At 47.6% G+C, this 20,868-nt stretch overlaps 1 protein-coding gene across 2 annotated transcripts in view; it reads left to right on the top strand.

Annotated features, from left to right (window-relative positions):
- The window catches only part of HEXA (hexosaminidase subunit alpha), a 26,744-nt gene extending 6,206 nt beyond the window's left edge, over window positions 1-20,538 (top strand). Inside the window, exons 2-14 of one of the 2 annotated variants that reach the window (XM_021694082.2) lie at window positions 7,842-7,934; window positions 8,836-8,901; window positions 10,542-10,588; window positions 11,105-11,215; window positions 12,556-12,657; window positions 13,122-13,254; window positions 13,870-14,050; window positions 15,034-15,120; window positions 15,393-15,465; window positions 16,215-16,398; window positions 16,608-16,698; window positions 17,102-17,206; window positions 19,783-20,538. In XM_021694082.2, coding sequence (XP_021549757.1) covers window positions 7,842-7,934; window positions 8,836-8,901; window positions 10,542-10,588; window positions 11,105-11,215; window positions 12,556-12,657; window positions 13,122-13,254; window positions 13,870-14,050; window positions 15,034-15,120; window positions 15,393-15,465; window positions 16,215-16,398; window positions 16,608-16,698; window positions 17,102-17,206; window positions 19,783-19,888 — 1,379 coding nt within the window. In that variant the 3' untranslated portion in view covers window positions 19,889-20,538. Of the gene's footprint in view, window positions 1-7,841; window positions 7,935-8,835; window positions 8,902-10,541; window positions 10,589-11,104; window positions 11,216-12,555; window positions 12,658-13,121; window positions 13,255-13,869; window positions 14,051-15,033; window positions 15,121-15,392; window positions 15,466-16,214; window positions 16,399-16,607; window positions 16,699-17,101; window positions 17,207-18,240; window positions 19,319-19,782 lie in introns of those variants that run through there. The other variant, XM_021694083.2, reaches the window with a different exon arrangement.
- Window positions 20,539-20,868: the final 330 nt, after the last annotated feature.

The following is a 20,868-nucleotide window of genomic DNA, read 5'->3' as shown; positions in this document are numbered from 1 at the left end:
GAGAGAGAGAGAGAAACTATTTGCAGTCTTAAAAGACAGGTTAAAATCTAAAAAGAGCTCTGTAAATCAAGAAAAAAACTTTTAAAACGTGCAAAGAGTATGGCCAGTAAAGGGGTACCTGGGTGGCTCAGTCGGTTGAGCGTCTGGTTCTTGATTTCGGCTCAGATCAGGATCTCTTGGTCATGAGATTGAGCCCAGAGTCGCTCTGCACTGGGCGTTGAGCCTGCTTAAGATTCTCTCTCTCTCCCCCTCTCCCTCTGACCCTCCCCACCCTGCTCACTCCCTTTCTCTTTCAAAAAAAAAAAAAAAAAAAACACACACACATACATATATGGCCAGTAAATGCGACTGATTTTCAAATTCAGTCATTATATTTAAAAAACAGATTAAAACAGTGGTATATTTCTTTAACAGGATGGCATAGTTGAAAAAGAATTGAGATAGTCTAGTTTTGGAAGGATGTGGAGGGAAGGGCTCATGTATGTTGGTTCAGATATAAATCAGTTTTATACTTTTGTTCAAATATAACAATTTGGAAGAGTAATTTGGCAGTTCAAAACCAAAAATTTTCATATCTTTGGCCTAACATTTCTACCTCTAGTAATTTTCCTACAGAAATCTCTCAACCAATGCTTTAAATATATATATATATACATATATCTGAATGTTTACTAGACCATTGCTTATAATATCAGAAACTTAGAAGCATTCTACAATGTCCACAAAGAGAAGTTAGGACTTGCCACTTTTTAAAGTATATTTCAAAAATTGAATTCTATTTAGCATTTATAAGTAAAGATACAGATCTATATATATTGACATTAAAAGATCTGCAAATCATTTGGTAGTGGAGAAAAAGTTACAAACTATTATATATTAGGATCTCATTTTTGCTTTAAAAATAATAAATCCAGGGGCGCCTGGGTGGCTCAGATGGTTAAGCGTCTGCCTTCGGCTCAGGTCATGATCCCAGGGTTCTGGGATCGAGTCCCGCATCGGGCTCCCTGCTAGGCGGGGAGCCTGCTTCTCCCTCTGCCTCTGCCTCTCTCTCTCTCTCTCTGACTTTCATGAATAAATAAATAAAACATTTAAAAAAAAATAATAATAATAATAAATCTGTGTATTTAGAAAAAAAAAAATTGAAAGACTGTGCAAAATGTTAACCTAAGTTATCTTTTGGGATCCAGAATTACAGGGAGGTACTCTCTTGTGGGTGGGGAGAGAGGAAGAGATAAGTTTTAAAAGTAGGGGAAAACAAGAAAACTTTTAACTACAACATTTACAAAGAAGGTAGAAGGGAGAACATTCAGGATTCATTTATGGGCTGAATAGATTGCACTTCTGAGTGGGTATTAGTAGTCTCTAGGGGGTGAAAAGTCTTGGGACTCGTAGGAGGAGGCACTATGGTCCAGACTGAATACAGCAGCACTGTGGTGGGGCTCCAGGCTCAGGGGCAGTTGGGTTCTCAGACTCCTACTTTACTGGGATAAGAGGTTTGACAGGGGCGGCCTTGCCTAGCCACAACAGTGTACTTTTGCATTGGCTGCTTTTCCCCTGTTGGTAGCCTGGCAAACACCATCTCAGGGTTCAAAGTTCTGCTCAGAAATCCTCTCCAAGGTGAAGCATCCCTTCCTTTCTGGAGGTAGCTATAATATCCACCCTTAACCCTAATCACATTGCTTTGTAATTGTTGTTTGTATTTGTCTCTCCTACTAGACTGTGAGCTTCTCAAGGGCAAGGACTGGGCTTGTTTTTATTTTGAACTGCCCCAGCACCTAGCACAGTTCCAGATGTACAGTAAATGCTCAATATATCCTGGTTGGAATGAAGAAATGAGTGGTAAATGAATGATTTCTAGGGCTTTCATTAGACTGAATATGGGGAGAGAAAGCCTGGATATGACAGAGATAAAGGTGGGAGGGGGAGGGGAACAATGTGGACATGGAGAATCGACAGGGCACCAGCCTAGGAGAATACCAGGACACAGCAGGGCAGGATACACCTGAAAGAGTAGGAAGGTGCCTAGGCTGGGTTGACTTTCCTAGTGTCCACTCCAGAAGCCAAACCAATGCTACTTTATAACCAAAACGAATGTTTTCTCCATGCTGCTAAAATCCTGTGAAAAACACATTGATATGATGGAAATATTTTGGTTCATGGAGGAGCAGGTTGGGTGCAAGGAGAAGCTATTGTGCACTGAGGTAAAGACATATTTTCTGGGTACCCTGATGCAGGAATGAGCGCTCCCTTCCAGAGAGTAGAAAGACCTGAATCTTTGGATTAATGGAGCCACGGTTCTTCAAAGCAGTGTCTGAAAAGGCACTTTCTGTATGCCTGGGGGTCTTCTTATCATTCCCCACCCTAATCCCAGGACTTCACAAATACTAGGTTTGGGCGTATAAAAGTAATCTCTCCATTAACTACTTACCATTTATGCCTGCTTACCATGTAGCACAATCATTATGCATACATAGCAATAAATGTGCATTTTTTAATTCTAGCATCATTCATTTTTTCAGCAAACATTTATTGAATGACTGCCGTGTGTCAGGCACTGGAAATACAAAGGCCCTGAGATTGGCCCCTGCTGTTGAGGAACTTACAGCCTCGGTGAGGAGATAGACAAATAAACAGCATATATTAAGATAAGTGTTATGAAAAAATGTATGTATACGTTGTTTCATGATCTACTAGGAAGGTCTCTTAGGAGAGGGTGGGGGAATGACAGAAAAGTTTTATAAAAGGAAGAATCAGCTATTTCGTAATTAGGTGAGAGGTGGAGGCAATGCAAAGTTTGCTTCACTTGGAGGAAGCAATATGTGCAAAGGAAGTATGGAGAAAATGTGGCATTTTCAGGATCCTGTAAAGAGTTCATTGTGTTACCGTGAGAATTCTTGCACAGGAGCAGAGAAAAGATCTTCATATTAAAAGCTCACAGAGGACGGTAGATTGAAATGGGGTATATATGGAGGCAGAACAACTGGGGGATTTTTTTTTAGTCATTCAGGTGGGAATTTACCAGAGGCTGAATTAAGGCATTGACTCAGTGAGGGTGGGAGGGTGGTAAAGATGTTGAGATAAGGATTTTGTTATAACTAGACTTACTTGGTTGGGTCTTTCTTTTTTAGTGTTGTAATCTCAGTGCTTAGCACAGTGTTTGACACATAGTAGGCCATCGGTAAATATTATGGGGGCATGAATTTTTAATCTACTCAGAAAGATGAGAGAAGGAAGAGGTTTCTGGTCTGGATAAATCAATAGATGGTACTGTTATCAAACTGAGAGAGAAGATCAGCCAGGAAGAGGAGCGAAGAGTTAGTTCAACTTAGTATTTAAGATTTGAAGGGCTTTTAAGTTATTTGAGTGTAGGCCTATGAGTCTAGAGTCCCAGAAAAAGAGTTGGCATGGAAAGGTAGATTTGTGAATCATCAACCAACTGTGGGGTGGATGACATTGTCCAAGTAGAGTGTAAGTGAAGAGAAAAAGAGAAGCCTAGAGACTTTGGGGAACATTAGCATGTAGGGGCTGGCGAAGGAAGGGGAGAATGAGGACGCATATTCAAGGAGCTTGAAGGAAAACCAAGAGAGAGACGTGTCCCCTAAGCTAAGGGAGTTTAGTTTCATGAACATCAGGGATGTCTGATGCTGCCGGGAGGTCCCCGAAGAAGTGAGTGGCCACCAGAATATTACCTCTGGGACAGCAGGGATTTTTGTCTGTTTTGATCACCGTGTTGGGACACTCTGTGTCCCCAGCACTTAGAACAGCCTGGCACATAGTAAGCACTCAGTAAATAACTGTTGAATGAATGAATGAAGAATGAATTGAAAAGGGTCCCTTGAATGTAGTTGTAGAACCAGAGGACCTTGGTGAAGGCATTTGCAGAGGAGTGGAGGAAAAGGAAGCCATGTTATAGTGGACTAAGGAGTAGATAAGGATGTCAGAAGTGGCTACCAAGAGAGGACTAAGGTTGGCCAACTCCATGAGCACCTGTGTCTGGGCACTGACTAAGCCCTTTACATGCACTGACTCATTTAATCTTCCCAACAGCCCAGTGAGGTAGTTACCAATCACGATCCCCATTTTTTGGGTTAGGAAACTGCAGCACAGAGGGAAAATAACTTGCCCAGGGTCCCACAGCTAGAAAGTGTTGGAACTAAGATTTGAACCCAGGTCTGTATGGCTTTGAAGTTCAGCACCTAACTGCTTAGGCTGCATTTTCTCTGGAGTTTCTTTGGGACCAGAAGACAAAAGAAAGAATCTGTTGGGAGATGACATGGAGTTGAAACCAGGAAGACTTGCAAATATTTGAATGCTAATGGGAAAGGATCAGTAGAAAGAAATAATTGGAAGATTTGGGGGAAAAGGGAAATCATTTATACAAAAGGAGACTGAGGAGAGATCCAGAGCACAGGTGAAAGGAAACCCCTTCCACCAGGATAGGAGGCAAAGATAAAAACCAGGCGTATGTTGCAGGTGTTTTTGTCAGGGAGGAGAGGGGAAGTAGAGATGGATGGGCGTGCTCTTTTGATTGTCTACTGAGAGTAAGGGTGGTGGTGATCGAGTTACAGACTTGAAGAAAGTGGCTCAAATTTGAAATAGCTCTTGCGGAGAATAGAAGAAAGCAATGGTGGAGACGGGAGATGTTCAGGGCAGCAGCATCAAGGGCCCAGCCAAGATGAGAGACCATGATTTTACAGCAGCCCAATCCTGCTGTTACATGATTTTCTCTCTTCCTTCCAGTAGAATGCAGTAGCCAGGGTAGGTGCACAGAAGGCAGATGTTAATTGATCCACTGGGTGCAGCAAAAGAAAAGGACAGGTTGCTGAGAGCCCTGGCTAGGTTGTGTTTGAGGTGATGGATCAGCACACCTAGGCCAGCAGGGAGGGAAGTGAAGATGGGAGAGAACTGGGAACAGAAGAGTAATGGAAGGGTCATAGCGCTGGCATCTGGAGAAAGTTCAACAGCAGGACTGTGGTAGAAAAAGGGTCTCAAGAGTTCCGTGTCCAGAGCTGACCTGTCTGTGTAGGCTAAATGATGCTGAAAGGGGAGGGGTGCCAAAGGTAACTAGCTTTTTTGTTGTAAAGACTTCTGTACTGTTTGAATGTTTTCCCCTTCCTAAATTTAGAAGGTGCAAACTTTTCAGTGAACCAGAGGAAAAGAGCAGGTGTACATGAAAGCAGGGGAATGGGGAAGCAATAGAGATAGGAAGTAATGGTCATGGACTGGGACCTTGGAGCATACTATCTGTGTGTGGAGTCACCAAGTATTACCTCTTTGGAGGAGTAGCCAGAATGCGGTCCTATCTTGCCATTGTTTGCAGGGGAGAAAATAGGAGTCCCGAGACTCGCTCAGCTTAGCAGCAGGAGAACCAGAACCAATCTTTCCTGATTTCCCAACTCAGTGCTCTGTTTGCCATGCTTCTTCCTGAGCACTTGAGGCTTCAGAATTTCCTGTTGTGCCAGCGGGCTCATTGTGAGTGTGCCATGCCATGCTTCCTACACCTCAGTTCTTCCCAGTGCAGAGCATGTGGGTGCGTGTGGAGGAAGCTGGCCTGTCCCCTGCCTATTTCCTGCTTGCTTCAAGGTAGCAGCTTGGAGTCAGAAAACCACAATGATGATACACTATTTACATCCTTTTAAATGACCCAGTGCCCCTCCTGTTTTGCCAGTTCTCACATTGCCACCTCCCCCAAACCTTCCCCCTCATGGCTTATTTAAACAGCAGCCATGACTCTACCTCCTTTATCAGCCCAAACCCAAATGAGTCACTGAGAACACTTAGGACAGGGATTCTTCACCATAAGATTAGAGGCAGGGGGTGGAGGGATGAGCCCTTAGTAAGGGCCATTGTTCTAGGGGAAAAAGTCCTTTCATTTTTATTTTCATCAGATCTTGTAAGGAGTCTACAACCCTCCCCCTGAAAAGACTCTGGATTTAGAGGACAGAGTGCAGGTGTGTTTTAGGAAAAAAAATATTAGCAACAACAGAAGTTAGAGTTTTTTTTAATGTTCCAGGCAATAGTTCAGATAAACCTGGTGTTTGTGCAGCCTCTGAATGTCATTAGGACCGTGACTGTGGCAGTTGCACATGGATAGTTGTGATTTCTCCTCAGTTTCATAGGCTGAGGTCCAGGGAATTAACACTAAAGCTCAGGACTTTGCCCTCTTTTGGATGGCCACCTGGGTAGTATGCAGATGAGCTCTCCACATATTGATATTAGGGCTCTGTGATGTATGGGATTGGAGTGGGGGCAAGGTAGCAAGGGATGAGGGCATAGTTTAAGGAAGAATATTCTTTTATAGTTTTCGCTCCTACCTCTCAGTTAAGTCCTCCTTGGTCTTGGGGGTTTGTAGAGATGGCCTGTCTGCCTGGGGAGCTTGGGAGGGCCCTACAGATTCTGCTGTGAGGGTAGTCTCTGCCCTGACAGTCTGTTTGTTCTTTGTTGTTGGAGATGAGTTTTCAGGATTTAGAATGGAGTTGTGAGTTGGCCTGGCCCAGAGTATTAGGTATTAGTGTGGGATGCAGGATATTTTCAAGGAGGGGAAAGAATACATTTTGTTCTTGATGATAGAAAAGGGCGCCTTATTGACTTGCTTCTTGGCAAGCCCGAGAGCTGAGATGCGGCCATGTGGTAGTGCTCAGGAAGTTTGAGCAGGCTTTCTGGAAATGGCTCAAGGCTCTTGGGTTACTTCTGCCCTAGAGATGGATAACATTTGGGATCCAGTTTGGTTCTGAATTCTCTCTCCCTGCCTTTTCCCAGGCCATCCTATCCCTGACTTTGTGGTTCCATAGGAAGTCATGGTTGTTGTGGTGCCAGTGTGGATGCATGTGGTTCCAGAAAAGAATAGAAAGAAGGATCTCATTGAGGTCAGGCTTGGGGCAGTACAATCAGAACCACCTTGAAGGTCACAAAGAAGAACCATTAGGTGGATGGAAGGTGCATTAGTATTTTGGCTTTGGCTCTGTATTTTTTTTTGGGGGGTGGGGTTCTGAAGAACTATGCTAGATGTTGGCTCATACTTGGTGGCTTTCCACTGTTGGGCAGAAGACTGCCTCAGACAGAGAGCCTGTTTGGGAAGAGGGAAGGAAGCAGAATGGGCTGGTAATCCATGTACCTTTGCTGGGGTACCAGCTCGATGATCTCAGGCCTCCTTTGCGTAGGAGCTCCTCTGGTCATCTGCTTCATCTGCTTGCATCAGCTCCTGGGCTTTTACAAAGCTGGAAACCTTTTACCTGGAGCCCTCCAGAACAGTGCTCCTTCAAGCGAGAGTCTGCACTGAGAGGAGAGGTACACACACCAGAATGTGAAACTATTCCCTTCATCAAAAAAATGTGTTATGAAAAATGTTAGGACTGAACAGTGTGTTTATTCTGACATAATTGATTTACATTCTGGCATTGTATAAGCTTCCTATCTATCAGTACCTTTCCTTTCAACCAGTATTGCAGTTTGCAAGTCAGCAGCTAATCTGCAGACCACGCTTTGAGTAGAAATGCCCTCAAGCTGCCTCTAGTTTAAAAGCAGTTCTCAAAGTATTGGAATCGTGCTTACTGTACCAAACTAGAAGTATAGAGCCCTGGTTACAAAGAACTGCTGCCAGATCATTGATACGTGGGTCAGGGCAGGTTACTGGGGAGAGAGGGCAACACAACCAAAATGAGAAAGTTGAGCAGGTGATGAGGCATACCTGTGCCAAGGGTAAATGCCCTCTCCTCCCTTGCCTCTTCCCACACGCATGCAAGCAGAAGGGACTAGAGCTAGGGACCTTCCTGTAGGACCTTGATTTTGCCTGTTGCTTCTGGTGGCAGGTCAGCCACACTGAGTTTACCCTGTCCTTTCAGGAAAACAGCATGCACCGGAGAAGAATTCATTGGTTATCCTTGTGGTCACTCCTGGATGTAACCAGCTTCCTTCTTTGGAGTCGGTGGAAAACTGTAAGTACCACCCTGTCCCCTGTTGTAGAGAGCAAGCACTTGTCTGGGGCTGTAACTCTGGTTGGTCTGACCTAAGTTCCTGGTGCTAGGCCTACAGCCCTCCAGGACTGTGGAGACCCCGGGTCATCAAGGGCTGAGAGCCACAGAAGGTGAATTTTTCATACGCACTCTAACCAGTGTCTGAAGGTTGGCTGTGGAACATCACAGTGGCTTTTCACGGAGTCCCACAGGACACTTGCCTTCTGGACTGCATATAATTCTGTTGCCGTTTTAGGAGTTTGTACACCTTGCTGATTTTCTTTAAGAGACCCCACTCTGGGGAGAGAAGGAGTTTTTGGACATAATGACTGAATAAAGTCAATTCATGAGCCCTGTGATGCCTCCTGTCTTCCCTAAGCAGCAGTATCGGGGAACTTCTCAATCTCCAAAATGAACGTTCAAGTCTTGGCTTCCTCCTCACATTCTTGGATGAAGTAGCTAAATGAAGCCTGGAGACAAAGGGAAAGGAGGGTGATTACAAAGGCTTTGGGAACACTGTAACCTGGACACATCCTCCAAGCATCCCTGTCCGCCTCATACTTTCAGCTAAGGGCTGGCAGGAACTCATGTTTCTGGAGGGGTAGACTGAACCACAAGGCAGGTGGTACTTTTCTTCTCTAGCCTGACCCTCCTTGTGCATTATCTTCTAGGGCCCACAGAGCCTCTGGGAGACCACCCTCCCACTCTGACCCAAGCCTAGCTGACCTGCAGCTGCTCTGCTCTGGGGATGTCTCCTCTTTGAAAGGAAAAAAAAAAATGTGATCTTACTGTTGTTTTGTAATCCAAGGATTTACACAGGACGTGTGATCTGTAATCTGAGAGTAGAAGTCCTTAACCAATGGAGTCATTCCTGTCGTTTCAGACACCCTGACCATAAACGATGATCATTGTTTCCTCCTCTCTGAGACTGTCTGGGGAGCTCTCCGAGGTAACATGGGGACTGATGCTGGGAGAGAAAGAGAGGGATGAAGTGGGAAGGTTGGCATTGGTGGGTTGGGAGGACAAGACTGGGGGCCCAGCACGTATCCTCAGTGTAGGAAGCTTTCTTTATGGAGACCGATTGGAGTGTTTCCCCATCTCGCTGAAGGGCGTGTTCTCCTTACAGCTGTCTCTAGAAGTTGGCAGGTGTCAGCCCGTGTGGTGGTGGCAGCAGCTCTCCTGGGCAGGTGCTCTGGGGAAGCAGTGAGAGACCCTGCAGGCTGACGTTCCGGGTGCCAGCAGGCAACAGGCTGCTTGGGACTCTGCCACAAACACTGCCTGTTCAGCTCTCACGAAACACACGTAATTGGAAAGGTTCTTTAAAAAGGAAAACTTGATCACAAGAAATAGATAAATGTCAAAAAGAAGTAAATAGTGTAAGTCATGTAGAACTATAGTATTTCAGGAGAAAATTGGAACTTTACTAGCTAACATGTGATGGGCCTCTGCCCTTCCTCTTGCTTTACTGAAAAGGTATTTGGTCCTTAGATATAGACTTAGCCAAATACCTCTACTACTTTTGCAAAGTCCCTGCTGGTGAATGAGGAGGGAAATTCTCACAGAATTTCAGACCTTGTTTTGGTTCATCTTTGTTCCCTTACCCCTCCTCTCCTCCTCTCCTGTGTTTGGGAGAAACAGGGAGCTGACTCCCTTCTCTGCTCTCTCTATACCTTTTGTGCAGGTGCTGTGATTAGTCAGGTTGGGGCAGGGGGAAATCTGGGACTCCAGAATTCTGGGTGTCAGAATCAAAATAGAAAGAAGCCAAAACAATGTAAGAGCAGTCTGCCTCGAAGTAGGTGCCAAGTGACCGCTAAGACCTCAGATTCTTTCATGCTGAAATTTTGGGACTCTGGAAATCCTTCTGCTGCGTTTTCAGAAGAGGGGCTCCAGTTGTCGAGAACATACAACACTCTGGACTCAGCCTGCCTGCCCTTGGGCCTTGCTAGAATCTAGGAGTTTGTGTCCAGTGGACTGGGGCAGTCCTTCTGGGGCTGTTGCTGCCTACCATATCTCAGCTCTCTATAGCTAGTTCCCTTCTCAAGAGGAAAGGTAGATGATTCTTTGTCTTTGCGGTCCAGCTGTGGACCCAAGCTCCTTGGAAACTTCAGCTTATAACTACTTTTTCACAATTCAGTCTTGGATAATAGAAGGGGCAGTAGATTGAGGAGCCCTTTTTCTCAGTTCCCTTAGCTCCTGATCAGTATTAATTTGGAAAGCCTTAATCCATGTGAGCTGGTTTGTCCCTGCCTCTGTACTCATAAGCAGACATCTTGGCCTGTCTTAATACTCTTGTGAGTTCAAGGCTTAGGAAACATAGATAAGAGGTATGTGGATTTTGAGGGTTAGTGTGTTCCTAGGAGAGGCACTAAAGTCCCTTACACTGCCACCTCCCAAAATAAAATGCAGAGTAAAAACAGATGCTGGCTTCCTAGTATCCCCTTTGCATCTATGTTGAGACTCATCAAGCCCATGCTATATCCACTTTTACCATGTGCCCAGGCATTCTCCTCTGTCACGTTGGGAACCTTCCAAATGGGTGCATCTCTTTTCCCAAATCCCTAAGCCTTTACTCTCTCTACTTCCCCATAGGTCTGGAGACTTTTAGCCAGCTTGTTTGGCGATCTCCTGAGGGCACGGTGAGTGGGGGCCCTCCGAAAGGGTTCCTTTTATACCTCTGGGGATTTGCTCCGAATGTTGAGAATCCTGGAAATAACTTACTTTGTCTTAGACAGAGTCCTGGTGGCTCATGATGGCCCCAACAAGAGTTAGAAGGAGACATGACTGGAAACCAGTTTGGTAGATTTGGCCTGTTTGTAATCACTGTAATTTAGTTCCCCTGAGTCATTATTTAGTAATGACCTTGAGACCACACTGCTTTGAAGAAAATAAACAGATTAACAGTGAAAATCCAGAATGTGTAGGCTGAGTATTGTGTGGGACAGTTATATCTGGCTAGCATGGGACCGTTACCCTCTGACAGGAGCCTGCTTATGGTCGCCTAAGTTGAGATGTGGGGCATTTGGGGAGATAGTTCCTCTGCAGAACAGTCATAGATTGGCTTTTGAAGGATCAGGAGACTTTTCCTCATTCCCCTCCACCCCCATGGTGAGTTCCCTTTGAATCTTGATATGTTCAATGTTTGGTCCGCACAGTTCTTTATCAACAAGACCGAGATTGAAGACTTTCCCCGCTTCTCTCACCGGGGCTTGTTGTTGGATACGTCTCGCCATTACCTGCCACTGACTAGCATCCTGGACACTCTGGTACCCAGGCCTTAAGGCCATCTTTGCCCTTAGTGTTTGGGGTGATGGGGCAAGGGGTAGACCAGTTGCCATATTCCTAAAGAGTTGCAGAGGGAATGTATGTAACTTCATGAGCTCCTAGGGAAAATGGAAAAGATGACCCTCTCTGAGACAAAAAAGAAAAAAAAAAGGAGTGATTTAAATCTACCCCACTGGCTGCTCTGGATCAATGTCCAGGTTATCTCCAGGAATACAGAAGGTAGTCTGGGGAATTGGCTTCTTTGATCAAGCCGAGCTTATTTTAGCTTAGTTACGGACAAGGTCATAGGAAAGAGATGTTCAAAAGCCATAGCTCAGGATGTTCCTAACTATTTTTTTTTTTTTTTTTTTAAGATTTTTATTTATTTGAGCGAGAGAATGAGAGAGAGAGAGAACACATGAGAGGGGATAGGGTCAGAGGGTGAAGCAGATTCCCTGCCGAGCAGGGAGCCCGATGTGGGACTCGATCTAGGGACTACAGGATCATGACCTGAGCCGAAGGCAGTCGCTTAACCAACTGAGCCACCCAGGCGCCCTGTTCCTAACTATCTTAAGTTTGATGGGCAGTCTTATCTTACAGTTGCTGATCCCACTCATGTGTCTACCTTTTCCTTCGCTCCTCTTCTGGAACCAGAGGAGGGGACACATCCATCAGTCTTGGCTTCTGAGATTTATGGGTTATGGCGCTACCAAATTCAACAATAGACTTCACAGTTTGGATAAATGTTAGTCATACAGGGCGCCTGGGTGGCTCAGTTGGTTAAGCGACTGCCTTCGGCTCAGGTCATGATCCTGGAGTCCCGGGATCGAGTCCCGCATCGGGCTCCCTGCTCGGCAGGGAGTCTGCTTCTCCCTCTGACCCTCCTCCCTCTCATGCTCTCTGTCTCTCATTCTCTCTCTCTCAAATAAATAAATAAAAAATCTTTAAAAAAAAAAAAATGTTAGTCAGACAACCCAGAACAAATGGCAGTAAGACCTATTAGTCTTCAGGGCATGGTGGTGCTTTTGGAAAACCAGGGTACCACATAGTTGTGGCTGTCCTCTCAATGTGGCTAAAAAAGAGGAGGTAATGCCTCTGTCAGACATCTTTGGATGTCCCCTGGGAGAAGAAGAAATGTGTTAGGTCTTCCTTCCCTCTATGGTAAGGCATTCCCTGATGGGAAGATTTGATAGATAGACCCTATAAACATTGATCAGGAAGCTGGTGCAGATTGAGCCTGGTGGGGTATGTGGAGCAGCCTACCAGTCTGCCTACCTTCCCAAGTTTGAGGCCGAAACTGGAGAAGCTCTGATGGGTTCACAGTGTGTGCTCTCATCTACAGGACGTCATGGCATACAATAAATTCAATGTGTTCCACTGGCATCTGGTCGATGACTCTTCTTTCCCATATGACAGCTTCACTTTTCCAGAGCTCACCAGAAAGGTACATCTTAATTTCTCCAAGAGCAAGTTTGTGGGTTGATGTCTGAGCCTGGGCTGTGGCCCTGCTGGCAAGGACACTGGCTCTCATCCTCACCAGCCAGTTTGAGGGACACACTGACTTAGGGGAAGGGCACTGGATTTGGACCAGGAGACCTAAGTTTGAGTCCAAACTTTGCCATTAATTTTCTCTGACAGATAATCTCTCCTAGTCTCATTTTCTTTTTGTTTGTTTATATTCTGCTACCTGCCTACCTGTTGTCTCACTGGCATTATGACACTCAGGTAAAGCAATAGATGTGCTAGCTTATGGGAAATTATGATAAAGATCTTTGGAGATAGTCCCTGATACCAAAGAGCTGTGGGTAGATTTCCTGATATGCAGTGAGTCCTGGAGGCATTTTGAGTATCTTCTACTCTGCTAGCCTTCAGATAAGGACGTTGTTAAGGGTGTCTTGTGCCTTTCAGGGGTCCTACAATCCTGCCACCCATATCTACACAGCACAGGATGTGAGGGAGGTGATTGAATATGCACGGCTTCGGGGTATCCGTGTGTTGGTAGAGTTTGACACTCCTGGCCACACTCTGTCCTGGGGACCAGGTAAGAATAAAGTCAGATAGAAAGAGTCTACTGATCCCCCTCGGTGGGGCTTCAGGGCATTGACTCTTGGATGCAGCATGCCCCGGCCTTGGTCCCTGGAAGAATGTTTTCCATCAGCTCCTTCCACCTGGGACTTGAGGTAGGCAGAACTTACTTTGGACAAAGGAGGCCACTGCTTACTATTAAACTATGGGCAGATTCTTCTCAGATGTTCTTGTCTTAATGATGCTCTTGCAAGTTTTGCCCTAGAGTGGAAGAAAGGTCTTGCCAGTTTGGCTGGATCAGGCAGTCTCTCTCTGCTGCCTAAAGGCAGTATGAGGAGAGCGGCCTTTGGGAACAAAGGTGAGCCCTGCTGTGTGTCAAGGCTAGAGTGTGTGTGTTGATAGCCGTCTGGCGGTAACCCATCTCTGTCTATGATTGTGGATATACTTATTTCTTTGTGACTAAAAGCTCATGATCACCAGCGTCTGTGAGTGCCTGATGGTCCCTACCTATGTACATGTAATGTTTATGAACATGATTATCTTACTTTGTGCAGCTTAATGTCCTTAAGTATATGACAGTGTGGGGGTCTATGTATTTGTGACACTTGTGTGGGATTCTCTGTCGGCTTAGGTGTCCCTGGATTATTGACTCCTTGCTACTCTGGGTCTCATCCCTCTGGCACCTTCGGACCAGTGAATCCCATTCTCAACAGTACTTATGAATTCATGAGCACATTTTTTCTGGAGGTCAGCTCTGTCTTCCCGGATTTTTATCTTCACCTTGGAGGAGATGAGGTTGATTTCACCTGCTGGTATGATCCCTTTGATCTTCCCATCCCTGCCTGATGAATTGCTCACTCAGAATAGAGGTTAGCTCCTAAGACGCTACCTACCTTAGGTGCTCCTCAGGGGCTAACCTCTGAGAACAATCTGTCTCCGTCCAGATGGCTCAGGCCTGGGCCTTTCCTCTCTCCACCTACATCAGGGCCCTCCCTGATTTTGGCAAGGCTGTGAATGTGAAACTGTCCCTTTTTCCTGTCATATTCTTGATATACTTAGGGAAGAACCAGGTCTGGGAACAGAATTGTCTTGGGAAAGTCCAGGATAGAGAAAAATAATCCCCGCCTTTGTAAAATAGTCTGGTTGAAGGGTCAAGACACAGATGAATTTGACACTAATGTATGAAAGTGTCTAGTCAGTATTAAAGTGTAAGGTCCAAACCTTCAGATCTACTTTGCTCAAAAGAGGCTGATGGGCTTCTCTGAGAAGTGGACATTAGAGCTGGATCTGGGTGAAGTAGGCTTTTCTGAGAAGTGGAGGAGGGGGAAAACATTCCAGGAAGAAATGTGAGCAAAATGTAAACGTTCTTGGGGGAGGGAGCTGCAGCAGGTAACAGCAATAGTTAACATCCAGCTGGAATAAAGAATAAATGAGAAGAGCAGAATATGCCTGAGTGTGGGGGGTTAAACAGGGAAGCCAGAATCCAGTGTGCCAGAGCCCCAGACCAAGACCTCAGAGCCACATGCTGTAGACCAGACAGGTTAATATGTGTTCTTGTTGAGAGTTTAAATTGAAAGCTCTTGGGGTCGAAACTCCTCCTTGCTCAGCCTATGTCAATGGCCCCCTTCACACAGCTTTGTTCAGCCACACCTGCCATATTTGGGGCCTCTGAGATCCGAAGTTGATTGGTTTTTCAAGTGAAAAAAGAAGTTGTGGGAGGCCAGGTGACTAATCCCCAAGCTTTGGACTTTGAGGATGTTGAAAGAATTAATCTTCATTTTCTCTTGGGATTCAGGAAGTCCAACCCAGATATCCAGGCCTTTATGAAGAAGCAAGGCTTTGGTAATGACTTCAAGGAGCTGGAGTCTTTCTACATACAGACGTGAGGAAGGAAAGAGGGTGGGCAGGGTTTCTTGGGGTTACCTCCTGTGCAGTCCTCCCTTCCCATACCAGGGCCAGGCCCTGCTTGACCACTCTCTAGGCCCTTGGAGGGGTACTTTGTCCTATCTTTTCAACTTTGGAGTAGTCCGTTCCCAACTGGGGAAGACACTGCTCAATCAGGAACGAGTCCCTAGGCAGCCTCAACCCCTTGAGCACCGGCACCAACAGCCTAGAACCTATTTGATCTGAGCAGACCCTTTCTTTACTCTCCAGGCTGCTGAACATCGTCTCTGCCTATGGCAAGGGCTATGTGGTGTGGCAGGAGGTGTTTGATAATAAAGTAAAGGTGAGCCAGGAGCAGAGAGAGAAGGAGCCACCTACAGTGCTTCCCTCTGGTCTCTCAGCCCTTCTCTGCCTCTGCACAGACTGGTCCTCCCTGGGTTTGGATTAGGCTTTAATATTCAGAGCACTGAGGGGCCATCTCTCCTTTCCCCTCCAGAAAGGTCACAGAGGTCTAAGCCCTGGGTGTGAGTGTCAGAACATCTGTCTCTCTTCCCTCACCACAAACTGATCAAGAGTTATTTCTGCTGCCAGGTTACTTGGGATTCCTGAGACTGGCATGCTGGGTTGGCTTTTCCTTTCTGAGTCATAGACTAGGGTCTTCCAGGTTTGGGAGCAGGGCTTCTTTCTCCTTCATTGTTGATCAGTTAGGTCCCAGCCTCTTGCCAAATGCAGGGGCTCTTCAGGAACCTTGTCTCATCCTCAGAAACATCTGGAGATTCTTGGACATGGTAGCTCTTGATGAGTCTCCCTTGCTTGTCTCCCACTGCTTGTCTCCCTTAGCTCACAGCCAGTATTACTGTCTCATTCCGGACAAGGAGGCTGCAGAAGGACTGGGGGTGGAAGCAGCAGGGAGGACTCCTAGCGCCTACAGAGTCCTTGGCTTCTGTTCTGTGCTAGGCGCCCAGGGGTTAGGAGTCACAGAGAAATGCTTAGCTGCTTGAGAGCAGAGTGGGCACACATCCCTTGGCCTGGGTGGTTTGTATAAGCATGTGGGCCAGAAATCTCAGCTATGTGCCATTAATTTTCTGACAGGTTCGGCCAGATACAATCATTCAGGTATGGCGAGAAGAGGAGCCAGTACGTTATATGAAGGAGATGGAGCTGATCACCGGAGCTGGCTTCCGCGCCCTGCTCTCTGCCCCCTGGTACCTGAATCATATAACTTATGGCCCTGACTGGAGACAGATCTACATGGTGGAGCCCCTGGAATTTAAAGGTGAGAGCAGGGAGCTCTCCTTGCTGACCAGAGGAGGCTGGGCTGGTGCACAGAGTGGGAGACAGGAGGGTCTGGGCTAGACCTTTCAGGTGAGATGAGGTATGAGCTCTCTGGAGAGGGGCCTACAGTAGGAAGGCGGTTGGGGGGAAACCCTAGGGTTACCACCTCCCCTCACCAGCAGCGGCCTGTTGGCCCTTGTTTCCCCTTAGGTAGCCCTCAGCAGAAGGCTCTCGTGATTGGTGGAGAGGCCTGTATGTGGGGGGAGTACGTGGACAGCACCAATCTGGCCCCCCGACTCTGGTAAGGGCTCCCTGAGGATGTGGTGGTTGAGCTTGTGGGCACGGGTTCTTCCTTAGAGGCTCGCTCCTGTCTAGTCGCGCCCACACAGGTGCCCTCCTTCCAGGCCCGAGAGAGAAGGAGCTGTACGTTTTGAGAGCACCTGCTGCTGCTGTCAATAACAGCTCATGAGCCCTTTACAACTTACTCTGGTTCCATATCTCTGGGAGAGGATGGGAGTGGGATCATGATCCACCTCTTAATGAAGATGGAGCTGAGCCCTAGAAGTCCCCAGGAGCCCCCCAGCCAGGTTGTCGCTCTGAATGACCTTGGCCCTGAGTGCAGGGTGCCTAAATAAGAGGCAGCAGCCTGTGAGTGTCCGGCTCCCTTGAAGGGAGCCAGCCTGGTGCGTGACCCTTCCCTCTAGGCCCAGGGCAGGGGCTGTTGCTGAGAGGCTGTGGAGCAACAAGTTGGTGACTAGCCTGGACTTTGCCTTTAAACGTTTGACACAATTCCGCTGTGAGCTCCTAAGGTAAGCAAGCAAGCCGTGTTGGGGCCTTCCCACAGTGGGCGGGCGGATTGAGGACTTACAGGAACAACAATAGCAAATGCTCACAGAGGCTTACTTTGTGGCAAGCACTGTGCTGAGCCCTTTATGGGCATTATTTCACTGAATCTTAACCATAACTCTGGAAGGTAGGCAGTTTTATCCTCCCTTTAGAGATAGGCAGCTGAGGCACAGAGAAGTTAATGTAAAGCCCCAAATCACTCAGAACCAGAATTTGATCCAAGCCAACTTCAAAGTCTATGCTCTTAGCCATGGCCATGCTTTTTTGGGCTCTCCTGGCGCCCCGTGCCACTGTTGGGGATGGGCCTGCATAAGGTGGTCATTTCCCTGATTTATTCATCGACTAAGTCTTGAGGACCTGGAGGACGCAGCCTAGTGCAGGGCTGAGAGCCAGCCGTGGCAAGGTCTAGGCCTCAACTGTGGGTAATTCACCGGGCGACTAAGCTAGTTCCCTACCATCTCTACGCACCTTGCTCGTTTGAATAATAAAGAAGGCATGCCCAGGGGTCCCCTATGGAGACTGGTTACATCCTGGAACTTGTGAGGTTAAACGGGATTTCATGTCCACACCCCGTGCGTGAACAGGACAGCACGTTGGTCCCCCGCCGCCACTGCATTTACAGCATTTGAGCCATTTTAGGGGGGCTCGGTGGGCCAAGAGCACTAGGCACCCCTAGGCATCAGCTCTTTTCTGAAGGTGCTGCGTTATTTGGAACTCGGGTTCAGAGGCGGGTTAGAAAGAGGTGTCCCCCCAAATTCCCGGATGTCCCTGTGGGGCGCCTGTTCAGAATGCAGATTCTTGCCAACAGGTGAGCCCAGGCCAAGTAAGAATCTCTGGAAATGAGATCCCTGAGTAATTCTGGTATACAGTGGCAGTTCGAGATGCACTGGGGGAGGGGAAGGGGAGACTGCTGGTTGTGGTAGAGGTGTTGCGGGGGCCTTGGACTGACCCTGTCTCAGTGGCTCATCTCGCCCTGTTTCTTCATGTCCTCTTGCAGGCGAGGTGTCCAGGCCCAGCCCCTCAGTGTAGGCTACTGTGAACAGGAGTTTGAACAAACCTGAGCAAGCAGCCCCAGGCACTGAGGAGGGTGCTGGCCCTAGGAGATTGGGAGTGGGGCCAGGCTTCCACTGCATCCCGGCCGGGGGACGGAGCCCCTTGCCCACGTGCCCCTGTGCACGGAGAGAAGGGGGCCAGTGTTGGCACTAGCATCCAATAAAGAGTGATGTGGCATTTTTCCATAAGGAACATGGATTACCTGTGTAAGAGAAATGTGACTGGCCCTGGGGTAGGGAGCTGCCTGCCCTGGCCTTCTGCTCCCGGGAGCGACAGGGCGCAGCAGCCCAGCCAGGCTGGGATCAGTGTCGGCCCCTGGAGGAATCTCAAAAGTTGACAGCTGGGAATGAAACCCTGCGCAGCCTCTGAGCTGTGTGACGCCTCTCCCACCCCCGACACTTAGTCTAACCACATACCCCCATGCTCAGTCTGCTCACTTCCCTTCCCTCCAAGTGCAGAGGTCACTTAGGCCTCCAAGGCTTCTGTGTATGGAAGAAGGCATTAGAGTAGCCCCAGGAAGTTCCGGGGAGTGGCAAGGGCTCCAGACCCAACCTAGTTACAGAGCAGCCCTCCCCCATGCATACTCACACACTTCCCTGCCCTGGAGCTTTTCTTCTGCTTTGGGTTTCTTGTTAGTTCAGTTTTGTGCAACCGTTATTTTAATAATATTGAACATACATTGTGGTCTTGACACTGTGTTAGGTGTTGCATTTGGAGGATTTGGTCCCAGGAGGCCCTGGTCCACTCCCCAATATGCCAGCAACTTCCACCCACCTCCTCCCATCCATTTGCAGCCCAATAGCATCTTCTCAAAGACCTAATGGCTCAGCCGAAGCCATGAGGGGACAGCCCCTGAGGTCTGGGAGGTGGGCAGGTGGCTCTGGTAGAGGGTCTTTGCGCATGTGACCCGCTTTGCCTAGGAAGAAATGACTCACTGTTGGGCCAGACTGCCCCTTGGTGGTTTCATGTTCAGAACCAATGATGCAGGGGCGCCTGGGGGGCTCAGTCGTTAAGCGTCTGCCTTCGGCTCAGGTCATGATCCCAGGGTCCTGGGATCGAGCCCCGCATCGGGCTCTCTGCTCAGCGGGAAGCCTGCTTCTCCCCCTCCCCCTGCTTGTGTTCCCTCTCTCGCTGTGTCTCTCTCTGTCAAATAAATAAATAAAATCTTAAAAAAAAAAAGCAGCAGCAACGATGGCAGTCCAGAGGCTGGGCCAACAGTAGGCAGCAGCTGTTCTAGATGAGGATTTCTTTGACGATGATTTAATTCTTTTACGTGGTCCTGGGTTGCAAGGGCAATGGAGAAGTCTCAGACATTTCTTTCAGAAGGTTTCTAGTCTGGTGGACACAGAAACTTGGGGAAGACAGGCTGAGAAGGGGTCTGAGTAGAATTTGGTCCGTAAACGACATCTTTCGGTCCCTTTATCACGCTCCCGTGGGGACCTGGTTGGAGGTATACCAGCCCTGCGTTCTTGTGCTGTTTTTACAGGGACAGGGTGGGCATCTTCTGTCTGCAGAATCCTCTTGGGGACAGGGTCTCCATACAGCCCAGGTTAGCCAAGCCCAGGGCTCTGGCCTGGAGAGATTCAAGCTAAGCCTCTACCATCTGCACTACCAAAGGAGCCCCCTTACCTGGGACCCTGAAATGCTGCTCACTTTAAGTGCCCCTGCTTCCTTCCTGATCATAACTGTTACTTTTTGAGATAATGTGAAGTAAAAAGATCAGACACTTAGGTTGTCTCAGTCAAGTCAAGGAAGAGGCCATGAAAACACTGTTGCAGCAGTTCATTTCTATGATTTCTTATTCCTATTATTATAAACATTTTCTGTAATGTTACTATTTTTACAATTAAAAAAAATTCGTGTGGCCCAGTCAAGACTTTCACTTGTGGGATGTGCCGTTCCCCAACCTCCACCATTGCTCCCTTGGGCCCACTGATCACGAGCACATTGACCTGAAGATCCTCATCAGACCTGGAACCTATGGGGGGTCAGAGGCAGTAACTGCAGCAACTGCCCAGTCTGTTCCAGTGCACAGAACCACTGCTTCTCCATCTCCTCTTTTACTTGGGCAGTGCATTCAGTGCCCCACCCTGCACCGGGCCGGCCACCTCCAGCCTGCTCATGTTCCTTGTGCACCACCAGGGGGCGAGGAAGTGCCCCGATGGATTTCCTGATTCTTCATCTTAGCGCAGGGTCCGTGCTCCTCTCTTATGAATCTTAGTACAGATGCAAAGCAGGCCTAATGGGGATACAATTAAAGGAGTGAATGGAGCCTGGGAGGACATGCAGCGTCCCCTCTCCTTGGTAGGAGCTGAGATCAAGTGCCAGAAAGCCCACACCCTTGGAATCTAGGTGCACCTCAGTGCATTAGCAGAGGGATGGGAAAGCAGAGGACCTGACAGCACAGGGGAATAGCAGGGGCTTCAGAAAGCCGAATGATAATGGGAAAGGGTGAAAAGGGGTTCTGTGGGTATAGACTGACTTAATTTGTACTGATGTACATATACACACATGGTGGCAACATTGCTGCACTCTAAAGTTCAGGTTTTTATAGTTTTGTCAACATCACTTG

Source organism: Neomonachus schauinslandi, chromosome 9 (assembly GCF_002201575.2).
Source record: "Neomonachus schauinslandi chromosome 9, ASM220157v2, whole genome shotgun sequence".
NCBI classification, from domain to species: domain Eukaryota; kingdom Metazoa; phylum Chordata; class Mammalia; order Carnivora; family Phocidae; genus Neomonachus; species Neomonachus schauinslandi.
Note: the sequence above shows the minus strand (reverse complement) of the source record. Positions and strands in the feature narration are given on the sequence as shown.